Here is an 18,678-nt window from a genome sequence, read left to right as displayed (position 1 = left end):
CGAAAGTTAAAACTTGCTGATGTTATACCTGTCTCCTCTCTTTTTGTAATTTTGTACACTTTTGTAATTTTTCCTGCACATGAGATAAAAAAAATTGAATAAAAAATTCTATTTACATGTTTGTAGAACATTTCTTTTTTTGCTTCAATCAAATTCAGCACGCATAGTTGCAAGTGCTGCATAAGCATTTAAGGAAATTCCGACTTACGTAGAGTTCCGCGGAACACAGTCCTTGTGTAAGGCGGAGAGTGGCTGTACAGTTGTAATTAAATTGAATAGCAAGTACCCCTGTTTGAATAGCATTGAATAGCAAGTTGGGAGAACATAATACTACAGAGCTTTATTAAGTGTTCTATAAAGTGATAATTTTAGTGATTAATTGATAAGAAGATTAACCATGTTTCATTTGTAAAATTACCTTTTTTTGTAAATAATTGTTCGAGTTTCCCGGAAGTTTCGGGAGGCTGTAAAAATGTAAACCCCTGGCTTTTTGGCCGTGAAGGGCATTAAAGATTCTCTCTCTCTCTAACCATATTTACTTTTCACTTCAGTTTTCACAAAAATAAGAAAGAAATTCAATTTATATTAATCAAAAAATAAAATAAACCTGTGGTCCCTGGAAACTTTTAAGATCAATCATAATGCTTCCCCCTCACCCAACCACAGAAATCTATTCATATAAATGAAAGTATATTTTGCATATTATTCTAGAATGAAAAGTCAGATTGGAGAAATTTTCAACCTATATTCTGTTGGTCCTTGGGAAATTTCAGGTCCAGTTACAATTTCATAGTCCTCAATCCCTCCCCACCCACAAAAATTGGCAAAAATGAAAATGTTTTTGCATTGACAGACAAGAAAACTGTGAATTGCTACCAAATTTTTAACATTATTCTGTTTTCTTCTGGATGGTTCTAAGTTCAATTCCAATTTCAAAGCATTCATAGTATAAAATAATGGATAAATCAATTAACTACCAACTCTTAAACTATCTTAACCTTTCATCCGATCAACAATCACCATTATGGATTCTCTCAGTGTTGATCCACTGGTGATATTCTGGTTTATATGTTACCCATTTATGGACAAATTCAATAGAAAAGTTTGGTGAAACTCAAGAAGTTGCTTTTGATTGTGTTTGGCATAAAGGTCTTCTAAATAACTTTCATCTTATGGTTTGCCGACTGTTTTTTGTAATTGGGTATCCAGTTTTCTCTCTGACCGCTTACTGCGGGTTATGGTAGATGGCTCTGTCTTCTAACACTTCTCTACTAATGCTGGCATTCTCCAAGCTTTAGCTCTTTCTCCTACTCTTTTCCTCTTGTATATTAATGACTTTCTTTCATTGACCAGAAATCCTATCCATAGTTTCACTAATGATAGCACATTGCATTCCACCTTCCAGTTTGTGAAACCTTCCCCTACACAAACAATTTCTATTTCTGCAATATCCAATACCAATTCCTTAAATGCTGATCTCCAGGTAATTCTCCACTGAGGCAGAGATAACTTAGTTGATTTCAATCCTGTTATATCTTGCAAAAAGGATTCTTCTGCTCCTGTGCTTATCTTCGATGACACTGATTTCTAGGCAAGATCATGTATCTCTTGAGTATTACCCTGACTTCTAATCTCTCTTGGCATAAGCACATTACAGATATTGCTTCCACTGCATTTAAAAAACTGGACTATCTCTTTTGTTCTTGGCATTACTTTTCTTCCAAACAACTGTTCACTCTCTACAAATCATAAATCCACCATGGAATATTGTTCCAGATCTGGAGTGGTGCCCCCAAAACCTCTCTCAGCCTTCTAGATTCCATTCATTCAAAAGAGGGCAGTTAGCTTAATTAATGATTGATCTTTAACATAGCCTATCCACTCTCTGTCTCGTAATGTTCTGTTTCTGCTGCATGCCTTTTCTACGGATACTTCCATGTGCATTGTTCTGAATTGGCTTATATAATTCTCACTCTCTCTTCCAAAGCAGTCTGAACACACGCTGCAACCAGTCAACATCCTTTTACTGTCCAACTTCAAACTCACAGAACCAGCTTTTCTTCTTCCTCATTCATTCAAATTCTGTTTTCTGTTTTCCTTTGTACGTATTTCCTGAAAATTACAATCTACAGAAATTCAAGTCTAATGTCAGCAAGTATCTTCTTTCATCTGCTCAACCTTCAGCTCATACATGGTACTATAGATTCTAATACTTCTCGTGTTTTGGGTTTCATAAAAAAAAAAAAAAAAAAAATTCCTCCCCAGTTTCTCTACAGAAATATTACTGTAAATTTGTAACAGGAGCCCTGATCCATTTCATTGCTTACTTTGAATATTTTAGGAATCTTTGTAACAAATTTTAATGTTGATGGGTTGACTTATTTTGTTATGAATCACAAATTATTACTAATGCATCTAAAACTACATACATTAATAACTTGTTGTTTTTATCAAGGCATTTGTGAAGACATGGTCAAACTACTAGCACCGAAGGTTTCACTGTTTCTGAGAGTGCTGCCTATACATCATATGCTCGAATTGTTTCTTATGCTCATCTGAGTCCACTTACACCCAGCATTCATTGTAGCAATTGGGAGAATCACTAAGTGGCATCACTTTTAGATTACAGGTTTTCAGAGAGATTGTGAAATTATTTTCAAAAATAATCAGTTTACAATGCTTTATTTGTTCAGAGATATTTTGAATTTTTAATAGAACAGCTGTGGCAAAATATTACCTTTCAAAACATTATGAGGTACTCCTGAGTGAAAAGAATGCCTTTTATTGCAAAGTAAAAAAAAAATTGGGATCAGACTGTCTATCCTCATGGTGACAAATGGTTAACTTTTTTACATATGTGTTCCTGGAATGGCTATGTGTATTGAGTTTTGCTAGTGGTGGGTTCTGTACAGTGATTTTAGAATTTTTAAAGTTCTATAAAAATGAACGCTTTGTACATAAATGCAATTAAATATTAATTGATTGTTGTTTGGACTTGATTGCCAGTGAATTTAATTGCCTAAAATCAAATAAGAATGAAAAAAATGACAGAAAAATCACAAAAAAAGAGAAAAGCTTATTGTTACTTTTGTTTTTTTTTTATGCATGATATCCTCTACATATGTTTATATATTGTTTAATTCAACTTAACTTCTAGGTCAGAAATCCAGTGATTTTTTTTTTTTTTTTTTTTTCAATTTCAGCTTTTGTAAGTGCAAATTAGGCAATAAAGTTTTAACAGATGTGAGATTTCTTGATTTTCAGTTTTTTTTTTTTTTCCCCCACTGCTATCTGTTACAAACTGTGGCTGCAATTACTTGTAGCCACAGTTTGTAATAGGTAGATATGGAATATCTATCTATTACAAACTATCTATTTCATAAATAAGATATGAAAGTACCTACTTGAATATCTCTGTGAGCGTGAAAAAAAAGTCCAGTTACCACCCAGCAAACAAATGTATTGGTTGTTTGCAGTGAAAAAGTGATAATTGACAGATGTAAGTACATCTAATGTTGGGAAAATAAGTCAATAATGGAAATTACTCTAAAGTAGGGGTGGCCAACGAGTCGATCGCGGATTTAATTTCAGTCGATCACGACGAATTTTAAATATACAGTCATCCCTCGATTTGTGCAATGAAATTTTTGAGATGGTAGATCGTGGAACATTTTGAAGGAAAAAAGTAGATCGCATCACAAATTAAGTTGGCCATTCCTGCCCTAAAGTAATTTTGTGAGCTCCATTTTTTTCATAATTTTACAGGTCAACATCAGTTATTCATTTGCAGATACAGGACAGTATGCTCCATGATCTTTTTTCATGTGATTTCCCATTGTAGACATGGAAAACTATTCCTGTGATTGCTTCCAGAGTGATTTTTTTCCCTTTTTTATTTTCTTTTTTTAAAGTATGCTCACAAATGCACTTCCCCAGTGTGCATTGATGGTCTTTCCAGTCTTGGTCTGTCCTTTATAAAACTGATTTCAACAACTTCTCTCTTGGCATAAGCACATTACAGATATTGCTTCCACTGCATTTAAAAAACTGGACTATCTCTTTTGTTCTTGGCATTACTTTTCTTCCAAACAACTGTTCACTCTCTACAAATCATAAATCCACCATGGAATATTGTTCCAGATCTGGAGTGGTGCCCCCAAAACCTCTCTCAGCCTTCTAGATTCCATTCATTCAAAAGAGGGCAGTTAGCTTAATTAATGATTGATCTTTAACATAGCCTATCCACTCTCTGTCTCGTAATGTTCTGTTTCTGCTGCATGCCTTTTCTACGGATACTTCCATGTGCATTGTTCTGAATTGGCTTATATAATTCTCACTCTCTCTTCCAAAGCAGTCTGAACACACGCTGCAACCAGTCAACATCCTTTTACTGTCCAACTTCAAACTCACAGAACCAGCTTTTCTTCTTCCTCATTCATTCAAATTCTGTTTTCTGTTTTCCTTTGTACGTATTTCCTGAAAATTACAATCTACAGAAATTCAAGTCTAATGTCAGCAAGTATCTTCTTTCATCTGCTCAACCTTCAGCTCATACATGGTACTATAGATTCTAATACTTCTCGTGTTTTGGGTTTCATAAAAAAAAAAAAAAAAAAAATTCCTCCCCAGTTTCTCTACAGAAATATTACTGTAAATTTGTAACAGGAGCCCTGATCCATTTCATTGCTTACTTTGAATATTTTAGGAATCTTTGTAACAAATTTTAATGTTGATGGGTTGACTTATTTTGTTATGAATCACAAATTATTACTAATGCATCTAAAACTACATACATTAATAACTTGTTGTTTTTATCAAGGCATTTGTGAAGACATGGTCAAACTACTAGCACCGAAGGTTTCACTGTTTCTGAGAGTGCTGCCTATACATCATATGCTCGAATTGTTTCTTATGCTCATCTGAGTCCACTTACACCCAGCATTCATTGTAGCAATTGGGAGAATCACTAAGTGGCATCACTTTTAGATTACAGGTTTTCAGAGAGATTGTGAAATTATTTTCAAAAATAATCAGTTTACAATGCTTTATTTGTTCAGAGATATTTTGAATTTTTAATAGAACAGCTGTGGCAAAATATTACCTTTCAAAACATTATGAGGTACTCCTGAGTGAAAAGAATGCCTTTTATTGCAAAGTAAAAAAAAAATTGGGATCAGACTGTCTATCCTCATGGTGACAAATGGTTAACTTTTTTACATATGTGTTCCTGGAATGGCTATGTGTATTGAGTTTTGCTAGTGGTGGGTTCTGTACAGTGATTTTAGAATTTTTAAAGTTCTATAAAAATGAACGCTTTGTACATAAATGCAATTAAATATTAATTGATTGTTGTTTGGACTTGATTGCCAGTGAATTTAATTGCCTAAAATCAAATAAGAATGAAAAAAATGACAGAAAAATCACAAAAAAAGAGAAAAGCTTATTGTTACTTTTGTTTTTTTTTTATGCATGATATCCTCTACATATGTTTATATATTGTTTAATTCAACTTAACTTCTAGGTCAGAAATCCAGTGATTTTTTTTTTTTTTTTTTTTTTTCAATTTCAGCTTTTGTAAGTGCAAATTAGGCAATAAAGTTTTAACAGATGTGAGATTTCTTGATTTTCAGTTTTTTTTTTTTTTCCCCCACTGCTATCTGTTACAAACTGTGGCTGCAATTACTTGTAGCCACAGTTTGTAATAGGTAGATATGGAATATCTATCTATTACAAACTATCTATTTCATAAATAAGATATGAAAGTACCTACTTGAATATCTCTGTGAGCGTGAAAAAAAAGTCCAGTTACCACCCAGCAAACAAATGTATTGGTTGTTTGCAGTGAAAAAGTGATAATTGACAGATGTAAGTACATCTAATGTTGGGAAAATAAGTCAATAATGGAAATTACTCTAAAGTAGGGGTGGCCAACGAGTCGATCGCGGATTTAATTTCAGTCGATCACGACGAATTTTAAATATACAGTCATCCCTCGATTTGTGCAATGAAATTTTTGAGATGGTAGATCGTGGAACATTTTGAAGGAAAAAAGTAGATCGCATCACAAATTAAGTTGGCCATTCCTGCCCTAAAGTAATTTTGTGAGCTCCATTTTTTTCATAATTTTACAGGTCAACATCAGTTATTCATTTGCAGATACAGGACAGTATGCTCCATGATCTTTTTTCATGTGATTTCCCATTGTAGACATGGAAAACTATTCCTGTGATTGCTTCCAGAGTGATTTTTTTCCCTTTTTTATTTTCTTTTTTTAAAGTATGCTCACAAATGCACTTCCCCAGTGTGCATTGATGGTCTTTCCAGTCTTGGTCTGTCCTTTATAAAACTGATTTCAACAACTTCTCCCAGCATATATTGTCATCATTGGTGGTGCATTTTAATTGAATCTGACAATGAAATCAATCTGGATGTTTAAGGGTCGTGTAGTCATATGCTCAATTAGCATATCTTCCTACAGTGCAGCTGCACCAGAACCCTGAATTTGGAGGTTCAAAAGGAAAAGAAAAAAAAATTACTTTGTGGGTCATTAAAGAAGTGTTGCACTAGGACCGCAGCTTGTGATGATATGCCACTACATGTGCTTGTTATTGTCCTTTCCACTATGCTGTATGGAGACTCATCAGCCATTGCTTACACATGACTATAACACCTTTAATAAAGGAAAAGGCGGCATTAGAAAACCAGAGAGTACATACACCTGCATTACAAAAGCTACAGTTGTTAGAACATCAACACACTACAACATTTTGGGACTGGTGAAAAAGAAACTTTTTACACACCCTGTAAAATTCACACACAAATGGACATGTTTGAAATGGACTTCAAAACATATATGTATGTGCATACTGAAAGAGTTAATGAAGATTTTTCTGTAAAGAGTATATATTCCAATTGCTCATATTTAGATAGTATCAATTTCAGATTTAAAATTAAGATGTATGTGTTTGTTTTATTTCCTCTTCATGTTAGAAGCGCAGTACATTTGTCATGCTTGTTCCTAAGGGTTGGTCCACTGCACAAATTGCAAAAGTGGCTAACATTTCAAAATTCGCATTAGAAGGAACCTAAAGATTAATAGCAGGTTATTTTCTTACCCTGAAAAGTATCATGACAAAGAACCCATTTCAGGAGCATAAAAACTGACACAGTTTTATGAAGTTGGTGATTGTTCCTGTAAAAAAAGGAAAGACTCTGTATCATTGAAAATTGATGGCATATAAGTCTGTAAGCAAAAGAGTATTAAATAATGTATCTAAACTGTACACATTCTTTAAACAAAATTCAGATACTAAAGTAGGGGCTGTGAAAATTTTTTTGAACGTTGGCTGAAGAGTGTGTGTGTGTGTGTGTGTGTGTGTGTGTGTGTGTGTGTGTGCGCGTGCGTGCGTGCGTCCAAGAAGCACACATTTTATACATGCTAGAACCTTATTTATAAACAAACAATGAGAATAATTATCTTTAATGTAAATTCACACGAATGTATGACAGATGTGAAAAATATCCTGGAGAAACAAAGCTGATAAAATATCCATGACTCAAACAAAAACTTTAATGGGGAAAGATATGACTTTTAAAGCAGTAGACAGGTCATACTACAATATAACCTGTATGTGCAAAATGCTAAATTTTCCAAATCTTACAAACAAACAAGATACTGACATTGATTTCATGGAAGCTTGCTTTACCGTATTTAAAAAAAATTAAAATAAGTTTTACCATAATTTCTCAAGCTTTGTACTTAATAATTATTACACAAGAAAAATTTAAAATTAGCTGAAATTAAAAATTGTACCAGCCTTTTTTGAAAATTACTCCTCTGTCATTCAAGGATATCATTAAGACAGTAGTCAAGCAGTCCTTTTACCACGATGAAATTGGTAATCAATCTGTTTTCGCTGATGATCATTTAATCTGGCGATGTAGATTCTACATCGCCAGATTAAATGATCTCACTGACAGTCAAATTGTTGCACCACTGCTACAATACATATGGACAAATTACCAGATCACTGCCATTGAATATTGAGATATTTTGCAAGCATTTATTTAAAGTGCTTTTTCTAGCTTTGAAAAATTTTGAAATTATCTAGATCACTGTTTTCCAACCTTTTTTATCCAAATGTCTCTCTATTATTATTTATTTAGAAGTATTATTTTCTAAGATCTCTTTCGTGGAAATCAGTTTTTTTGTATAAAAGTAGTTTAAAAAATAGTATATACAAATTTTTGATCATTTTGATAATATTTCCAAAAATTTCTAAAGTTTTCTGTCAAAATAAAACATAAATAGCTATTCTAATCTGAGAACTATTCAATATTCTACAGTAGACTTTCGAAATAATGGCAACTTCAGGGATTCAAGGTGCTGTTGTTTTGATTTTTCCATTATCTAGACAGTTTTATTTTTAATGTATTTAATGCAGAAATAATGAGGCAAAATATGAAATAGATTAAGAATGCAATTTTATTAACTGCACATAAAAAAACATCAACATGTTGACAATGCAGTGTTATATTCTGCCATTAATACACTTCTGTTATGCCCTGTTCTGTTTTCTTTTTTATATCAAGTTTAGCCTGCGTGGGTAGCACAGTGATATTGTCACAGTCTTCCCCACACCTGGTGGAAAAGGCCTGGGTTCGAATCCTGTTGATAATGCGAGGAACTTTTATAGGCTTTTTTCACCCCTTGGCTGAGTTAGTGGGTCTCAGGCATAGATAGCAAGGTTTTCCCCCCCAGAAGCTGGCGGTTTTAGTCCAATAAAACAGGCAAATCGAGCAGAGAACACATGCAATTTACAGACACAATACACATACGTATATGACTTAACTTTCTGGGTGATCCCAGTGTAATAGTTTGGATTATATCAGGTTTGTCACTAAGCTTTAATGTTGTTCTTCTTTTCTTCTCTGTATGAGATTTATTAACTTCGGGAGCCATAGTGAGGGGTTTTTTAATTTAAAATAAATCTAAAACAGTGGTATAATCCGTGATATCAGTACAGAATTCGCTTTCAAAATGGCAAACGTAAAAAAATACAGTAATCATGTGACTTGCCGTTTTCTTTTTCGGAACTGCAAGGCATCTGCGCTGTATATATACATCCGATCTCAATGTGCTTTATTTGGGATGCCATTATTTCGGCAGTCTACTATATTTAATCAGTTTTTAACTTCAAAACCTTAATTAGTTTGCAATTAATTATTTTACTTAATTCATTGGTAATAAGGAAATATGCAGCTTGCATTTATAATATAAATACATAAATGAAAAAAAATTATATAAAAAATGTTATATTAGCATTAGTAGAGGCATTTGATGCAAGAAAGCAAGCTTATGCAGCATCAGCCAAAAAAAAAAAAAAAAAAAAACCCACTTCCACTTCACCCCTCTGTTCATTCAAAACATCTGTCCAGCTGAGCCTTAAACTTATTTAGGCTATCAACCTCCACTACAAGGGATGGAAGTCTGTTCCACCAACCAACCACCCGCTGGCTAAAGGCAAATTTCCGCACGTCTATCCTACATCTGTCTTTCCTCAATTTGAATTTATGCCCTCTCAGGTGATTATTCTGAGCTAGAGGAAAAATCCCATCAGCATTGAGCATGCTCAAACCATTCAAGGCTTTATACACCTCTATCAGATCACCTCGCTGGTGCCTAGTCTCCAGACACTGTAATTTGCAAAACTTAAGCCTTTCTTCGTAAGAGCACCCCTTTGTTCCATTCACTAATCTTGTTGCCCTTCTTTGTACTCATTCCAGCAGCTCTACATCCTTCTTGAAATGAGGCTTCCAGACCTGTATACAGTACTCTAGGTGTGGCCTGACCATTGCCTTATACAAGGGAATAATCACCTCCTTATCCCTGCTGGAAAAATTCCTGTATATCATTGACAATACTCCATGAGCTACTCTTGCAGCCCGTCTGCACTGCTCAGAGAACTTCATATCTGCCTGCACAACCACCCCCAAGTCCCTTTCATTCTCTACCACTGTCAGTGTAGCATCACAGAGTTGATAAGTTGCTCTGGGGTTCCTGTTTCCCATGTGTAGTACTTTACATTTGTCAATGTTAAACTTCATTTGCCACCTCTCAGCCCATCTGCTCAACCTTTCCAGATCCTGTTGCAGCAGCATAGTGTCAGTAGTGTCCTTGACAACCCTGCCAACCTTTGTATCGTCTGCAAACTTGGACATTAAGCTTGATATACCATCATCAATATCATTTATAAATACAGAAAACAATAATGGACCCAACACTGAGACCTGAGGGACTCCACTAATAACATTAGTCCACGATGAGCAGTGTCCATTGATTACCAGTTACCATTGATATTTGAACAAAACAAGCAGTTCCGAGATCCCTGAACTTGATGTGACTCGGCTAGGTTACAAATGTTGAGTTCTGTGGGACCCCCCTCCCCCCCGTTATTCATTTGACAAACCACATGGCTTCATAAATTTCTAAAATGGCCCCGTCGGAAACCACTAGAGTACATTAAAATATGGTCGGCATGTTAATCCTGTAGTATTGGATGTAGCAGTGTTCCATTGGAATAGAGCATTGTTTTTCCAGGTATTATACCTTATTAAAAAAGTGCCACCTGAAAATGTGTCACGTGTGCATGATTTCTTAAAAACCAATTTTGGAAACATGTATACAAACAGTGAATTCTAGGGAATTTGAGTTGTAATGAGTTGAGTTGTATCAACACTGTTATTTTTGCTAGGATCCAATTAATATAAAGGGAGATATTGAGAGCTGAAATTGTATGGTTTCCACATTCTGCTATGAAAAAATTATATTATCTTTTGTGAGCCACTGCTCTTTTACTGTTTACTGAAAATCTGCAACTTGGTACACTAAGAATGTTATTGTTGAAGTGCATTATTAATTCAGGTCGTTTAATTATGAATATCAAAACCACTTCCTGGATTTGCATCATTCATTTTGGACATTAAATTTTGACTAATTGCACATTAAAATTTGAGTTTCTCTTTGGATTTTTTCCCTGGTGAATTCTGAGATCATCATCTCCTCCTCCAACCAAAATACTAAGATAATAATATGGCCTCCGGTTACATAGCGCACTATTGAGCAACAGTAACCAACTTCTTAAAGAAGCTTTTGCAATAGCAAAATTTCTGAAGGCATGGCTACAGGCAAGTATTCATGATGCATGACTAGTAAAGCATCAACAGGAATAAGGGAATGGGTGCTTAGGTCTGTTGTTTTCAGAACCATCAAAATGTCCTATTGAACATTTGCAAAAGGGTTATAGTTACCCTTTTGCAAATTGGCAAAATAAGTGTATAGAAATTTATAATTCATCAAATTAGTTGGTTTGCTGGTATACAAGTTTTTCTGTAGATATCCTCATAAAATAAATTCATAGGCTGCAAATTTGGTTTCTAGTTGGATCAAACTGTCAGTTCCTATTACCTGATCTGTAGAGAGGTGGGAACTGTATATCCAGCCAGTTATGAATTTCAGTCAGTAAATATGAAGTGGGCTGAAAAGTGGGCTAAATATGAAGTAAATATAAGAGGGCTGATCTTGTAAAATTCATTTTATTTTTGTTTCCCCTTGTTGAATTTTTTGTCAACAAAGTTATTTTTAACCAAACGAGGAATTTTTACCAAATGTAGCTTTCGACATAATTTTTTCTTTAGATTCAAAGTGGCACCTCTTCCCATTTCTTTTTGACTCCATCTAAACCGCAGTCACAAGCTAACAAACATTACATCGTAGGGGGTTTATGATCTTTGAGCATAGATCAGTCTGAAAGAAACCAAAAAATGATAACTTTAAGTAGGGATTTGATTATGGATCACTCTTTAAAAAAATATGATATTAGTACAACTTTTAATTTTTTTATTAATACAATTTTAATATGATAAAAGTAAATTGATGCAATTTGGAATAACTCGTTTACTTACAAGTGTTTCTATATAAGGTGGAATAGGACCAGGGTATGTCTGCCAGGGGCAAAGGTTGATGACGTTGTAGAGCGGATATCATCTTTTAAGGGCACAAAAGGTGATATAGTTGTACACGTTGGCACTAATGATATTAAGAGTAGGAGACCGGCGGAATTACTTAACAAGTACAGGTCACTGATGAAAAAAAGCCGTGAATTAGGGTTGAAATTGAAAGTGTCTGCAATTCTGCCCAGACACGATAGGAGGGAGTATATGATGAGAGCCCTGTCAATCAATTCGGCCCTGGAAAGATTGTGCAGAGCTCAAGGGGTAGAATTTTTTTCAGCCTGGTCTGTACTTGTTAACAGGAGAGACTGCTTCTACAGGGATGGGATACACTTAAATAGAAAGGGTGCAAGAATTTTTGCTGATGCTGTCGAGGCAGTGTTAGGTGGGTCGGAAAACTGCTAGTTGGGGGGGATACAAGGACTAATAGATTAACAGTAGCCACTGGCAGAGGTGGAAGTGATTCTTGCACTGCTTCTATTCAAATGAGCAGAAGTCTGAAAAACAAGATGCAGGATATTTCAGAGACTGCTGGTAGTCATTGCGTTACAAGTAAACATATGGGTTGTGTTAGGGTAGCTAAGAATAGAAACAGGTGCATGTATACCTGCGTGTACACCAATGCTAGGAGTTTGGTAAATAAATTTGATGAATTTGAGGTATTGCTCAAAACATCAAAGGCAGATATTGTTGGGATATCAGAGACGTGGTGTCACACAGATATAAGTAATGCGGAACTGGAATTTGGGGAATACAATGTATATAGAAAGGATAGACAGGACAGGAGGGGAGGAGGGGTTATGCTATTAATTAAGAAACACATAAAGTCAAAGGAAGTGAAGCCAGTTGACATCGATGGACAGGGCAGTGTCGAGTCAGTTTGGTGTGACATAAGCATAGGGAAATCAAAATTGAGAGTAGGAGTGTGCTATAGGCCTAATGACTCTGATGAGTATAATAATATATTGTACAGGGAAATAGAGTGGGCCAGTAAATCAGAGAGTCTTATAATGGGGGATTTTAATTTCCCAGATATTGACTGGAATTTGTGGGTTGGTCACTCGCACACTAGCAAGGCTTTTGTGGATTTATTGGATGATTGTTTTCTACATCAGCATGTTCGTGAGGCAACTAGAGGGAGCAATACTCTTGATCTGATTATCAGTAGTGATTCTTCATGCATTAAGAACCTGCAGATAAATGAACCACTAGGTGGCAGTGATCACAGTGTGTTGAAGTGGGATTTACTCAAGGAGGTAACTACCATCAGAGGTAAAGGGAAGGGTTTTTGTTTTCGTAAAGGCGACTATGATGGTCTGAGACAGTATTTAAATTCTATACAGTGGGACCAACTGATGATGTTACCAACAGCAAACTCAAAATGGGAAGCATTCAAGGAACTAATCTTGGTGGCTACCAGGCTTTACATACCAACTAAGAAATATTGTTCAAGGTTTAGGCCTAAATGGATGTCAGATGGACTAATGAGACATGTGGCAGAGAAGAAAAATGCATGGGATACATACAAATTAATGGGTGACATGGAAGCCTATGATAGATATAAGTTGGTCTGTAACCAAGTCACAAAGGAGATTAGGCAGGCAAAGGCAGACTACGAAAAATCCTTGGCAAAGGATGCAAAGAAAAACAGAAAGGAGTTCTTTACATACTTGAACTCGAGAAGGAAAGGGATGAATCAGATTGGTCCACTGGATATTGATGGTTCAACAGTTGAGGATCCTGCTCAGGTGGCTAACAATCTAAACGAGTATTTTGCATCTACATTCACGCATGAGGAGTTATTCAGGAAGGAGAATGATGTAGGTAAAGTAAACATTGGCAGTGAGCTGGATGATTTTGTAATAACTGAGAGGAAAGTGGAGGAGAGATTGTTGAGGATAAACATAAAAAAGGCACCTGGGGTGGATGGGATCTATCCAGTTATATTAAAGGAGGCAGCAAAGGAAGTATGCAAATCCCTAGCCATAATTATGAGAGCTTCTTTGGACTCAGGGGAGGTACCCATAGACTGGAGATGTGCAAATGTAACCCCAATTCACAAAGGAGGATCAAAGGCTGACACAAGTAATTATAGACCTGTTAGTTTAACTTCTGTTCCAGGTAAATTAATGGAGGCACTGGTTAAAGAAGCACTGCAGGATCATCTAGACAAGAATTCAGTTATAGCTCAGACGCAGCATGGTTTTGTTAAGGGCAGGTCTTGCCTGACCAATTTGATTGGATACTATGATGTAGTCACAAAAGAACTGGATGCAGGGAATAACTTTGATATTATATATTTGGATCTTAGAAAGGCTTTTGATACTGTTGCACATGGAAGACTGCTGCACAAATTGGAGCAGTGTGGCATTGGAGGCAAATTGCTGCTATGGATAAGGGGATGGTTGAGTGGCAGAAGACAGAGAGTGGTAATCAATGGACACTGCTCAACGTGGACTAATGTTATTAGTGGAGTTCCTCAAGGTTCAGTGTTGGGTCCATTGTTGTTTTCGGTGTTTATGAATGATATTGATGATGGGATATCAAGTTTAATGTCTAAGTTTGCAGATGATACAAAGGTTTGCAGGGTCGTTAAGGACACTACTGACGCTATGCTGCTGCAACAGGATCTGGAAAGGTTGAACAGATGGGCTGAGAGGTGGCAAATGAAGTTTAACATTGACAAATGTAAAGTACTACATATGGGTAACAGTAACCCCAAGCAATGTATCAACTCTGCGGTACTACACTGACAGTGGTGGAGAATGAAAAGGACCTGGGGGTAATTGTGCAGGCAGATATGAAGTTCTCTGAGCAGTGCAGACGAGCTGCAAGAGTAGCTCATGGGGTCTTGTCAATGATATACAGGAATTTTTCTAGCAGGGATAAGGAGGTGATTATTCCCTTGTATAAGGCAATGGTTAGGCCACATCTTGAGTACTGTATACAGGTCTGGAGGCCTCATTTCAAGAAGGATGTAGAGCTGCTGGAACGGGTACAGAGAAGGGCAACAAGATTAGTAAATGGAACAAAGGGTTGCTCTTACGAAGAAAGGCTTAAGTTTTGCAAATTACAGAGTCTGGAGACTAGGCACCGGCGAGGTGATCTGATAGAGGTGTATAAGGCTTTGAATGGTTTGAGCATGCTCAATGCCAATGGGATTCTTCATCTTTCTCAGAATAATCACCTCAGAGGGCATAAATTCAAATTGAGGAAGGACGGATGTCGGATAGATGTGCGGAAATTTGCCTTTGGCCAGCGGGTGGTTGGCCAAAGGCAAATTGGTGGAACTGACTTCCATCACTTGTTGTTGAAGTTGATAGCCTAAACAAATTTAAAGCTCAACTGGACAGGTATTTCGAACGAACGGAGGGGTGAAATGGGAGAGATTTATTTTTTTGGCTGATGCTGAATAAGCTTGCTTTCTTGCATCATATGCCTCTACTAATGCTAATGCTAATAACAATTTTGATGTTTCATAGAAAAACTTTAAATAAATGCATGCATTTTAATATTAATTTCCTCTTCTCCTAAATTACCTTTTATTATTTCTTTTACTGTATTTCATTATTATTATTTATCTCCAGGTGATAAAAGGTTTGATTTTCTCCATCCATGGAATGAATACTATCCATATTATATGTATAGGAGAGCTACATCTATAGCATATAAGCAATCAACAGAAACAGCTTCTCAGCCTTCTTCACCAGGTGAACAGACTGAAGACTTGATGCATGAACAAGAAGCAGCAGAAACTGCTGCTTCTTATATTCCCATTCAGGAGGAAATAGTAACAACACCACCTATGGAGCAGAAGGAGGAAGTGGAAGAAGCAGAGGAGGAGGAAGAACAACAACAAACTGAAGAAGAAGAGAAGGATCTGGGAGACCAAGAAGATGAAGAAAGACCAACATCACCAAAATCAGCTTTGCCAGTACCTTCATCTGCTGCTGCAAAACCAGTGAAAGGTAAATTGTTTTCCGCCCTTCAGACTTTTATTTTATTTAACTGATGACTTCCATGCTTTGGTGTCTGTTGACCTGTGGATTATAGACCACATTTGTTTATACTAACATGGTTGAACAACCCCATTAGTCAGCTTGCTGTTGTTGGCAATCTGACAGTAATCAGTAGTTGGTATCCCACACAATCATATAAAAACCCCCTTGATTTATTTAATGCGGTAATTACTGAACAACAGTGAAAAATTTTTTCGATAGAAATATGGTTGAGTTAATCAATTTTTTTTTAAATGCTGTTTTCTCATGTACAGCTTCTCTCTCTCTCTCTCTCTCTCTCTCTCTCTCTCTCTCTCTCTCTCTCTCTCTCTCTCTGTGTGCACACGCACGAATTTTCAGATATCCTAATAATCTACAGCCTTTCATTGACATCCTAATATTTCAATGAAAGGCTGTAATCTACAGCCTTTCATTGAAATATTAGGATGTCTCTTTGCCAGATAGGATCTCAGAAATAGAAATTATGGCTGATTTCTTTTTCTACTGTATCAGCAGTTGCAATCTTTATATTACCGATTTTCAAAGATTTAAAGCACAAGGTGGGCAAATCAATTTGAACTTCTCAACTCACTTATAATTTACAGTTTTGAAAAGGGGGACTACGTACCATTACAGATATACTTGAGTGCTGTGCTGTAGGTCCAAATGGTGTATATTATTCCATGATATAGTATCTAAGCCCTGACTGCTTGAATTACTCTACTGGCGTTGTAAAATGAAATGAAATTTTTTAAACAATTTATATGCATCCATATGACAAAATGTAGTTGTGTTTGCATTTTGTAAACCTGGAAAAGATCCTTTTTATACCTATGATCATCTTCCTGTTTCATTAACAAGCTGCTTAGGTAAAATCCTTGAATGAATGGCACATAGGAAATTAACATGGTTAGTGGAAGAAGGGAATGCTTTATCACTTTAGCAATTTGAATTAAAAAAAAAAATAGGTCAACTTATGACTTACATGCCAAAGAAGTTGACACAGATATAAGAAATTTGCTTATCAGAAAACAACATGATCTTGAGAAAACATTTGATATGCAGTGTGGAGCTTTTGAATCCTGCGAGATCTATTAGAGTTAGAATAGAGGACACTTCCTCAATTTATTTAGGATTTCGTTTTGGAATTTTTCAGGTGTGACATAAAGACTGTTTATCTACAATACGTGTACAAGAGTAAGGATTCCCCCCAAACTCAGAACTAAGCATAACCCTCTTTGACCTTAGAGAGAGAAATTCTGCTGGACAAAACATTTCAGGTAACATTCTGCTCCCCAAACCATCTTCAGTGGCCGTATATTGAACTGTTGCCTGTCAAAACTTAATATTTTTAAGTACAGTATCTCCAGTAGCCTAGGGAGCCAATAGGTCCACATTACTACAGTTATATAAAGTTATGATTTATGGATCTCCTTTATCTGCTTCAGCCAAAATAGCACATTACACTGTCCAGATACCATTCACCACTGTGCTCTTTGCATAGCCCTAGGAGTCTTTAGAACTTTTATTTTTACCTAGTTTTTGGATTCATCTGAACCTCTACTACATCTTTGACAAGCTTACCTATGCAGTGAAAATACATAATCAGTTATTACAACCAAACGTAGTTAACATCGTGTGGTTAACTAAGAATCAAAATTAAAATAAACCATAATGGTTGTCCAGTCATTTAGTTCGAGTTTGAGAAATAAATTTCTGTCACATTGCTACTCATAAATTCAAAACCTCCTTGGCTGTTGACCATGCCAATTTATACAGATGGATTAAAATCTAACAACTCAGTATAGTTGTTAGTGTAGTTGGTTTTACAGAACTACACTGCCTCACACCGATTGATTCAATATCTCCAGAACCAACTTTCAGATTTTCAAAAATCAGAAAAATGATTGTGAGTGAGCTGCAAAAAATCCAGATCATGCTCTTGATCTGTATACAGATTTAAGAGCTATCTTTCATGCCAATTATACCTCCATTTCGGTGCAACTTTGGAGAATTAAAAAAAGTTCTATGTTTGTTGAGCTCTAGTATATGAACAAATAGACAGGACAAAGTTATACTAACAAGACTACATACCTGGCATACATACAGACATCTGCTTTTATGGGGGAGACGAGATCCTGTTCTGTTTGACAGATACAACTCAGTAAGGCTAACCACAGTTGACTTGAATTTATCAAACTGTCAGCCTCAACTACCGGTGAAGGCAACCTGTTCCAGCAATCAATGACTTGCTGGCTAAAAGAAAACTTCCTGTAATCTAATCTAAACCTCTTCCCCTGTAATTTGAATTTATGCCCACAAGTTCTGGAATTCTCTATAACAGTGAAAATTCTGCATTTGTTCATTTTACTAACCCCTCTCAGAGTCTTATAAATCTCAATCAGGTCACCTCCAAGGTGCCTGGTTACCAAGCTCTGTAGCCCACATATACGGAGTCCTTCCTCATATGCCCTTCATTGGACCCTTTCAAGAAGCTCAATGTCTTTTTTCAGATGAAATCTTCATACTTGAACACAGCATTCCAAATGTGGTGTTACATTTGCCTTATACAGTGGGACTGTAACCTCCATATCTCTACAGGTTAATGATTGATAGGACACCATGGGCTTTCCTGGCTGCCTGTTTACATTATTCAGAAAACTTCATA

General features: G+C 36.0%; 1 protein-coding gene across 4 annotated transcripts in view; it reads left to right on the top strand.

Annotated features, from left to right (window-relative positions):
• The window catches only part of su(w[a]) (suppressor of white-apricot), a 158,599-nt gene that overhangs the window by 99,435 nt on the left and 40,486 nt on the right, over positions 1 to 18,678 (top strand). For all 4 annotated transcript variants that reach the window (XM_090369770.1, XM_090369768.1, XM_090369771.1 and 1 more), the window contains one exon: positions 15,600 to 15,980. In XM_090369770.1, the coding sequence (XP_090225896.1) occupies positions 15,600 to 15,980 (381 nt within the window). The remainder of the gene's footprint in view (positions 1 to 15,599; positions 15,981 to 18,678) is intronic.

This window comes from Mastigoproctus giganteus, chromosome 3 (assembly GCF_048544385.1).
Source record: "Mastigoproctus giganteus isolate SK-2022 chromosome 3, ASM4854438v1, whole genome shotgun sequence".
Classification (NCBI taxonomy): domain Eukaryota; kingdom Metazoa; phylum Arthropoda; class Arachnida; order Uropygi; family Thelyphonidae; genus Mastigoproctus; species Mastigoproctus giganteus.
Note: the sequence above shows the minus strand (reverse complement) of the source record. Positions and strands in the feature narration are given on the sequence as shown.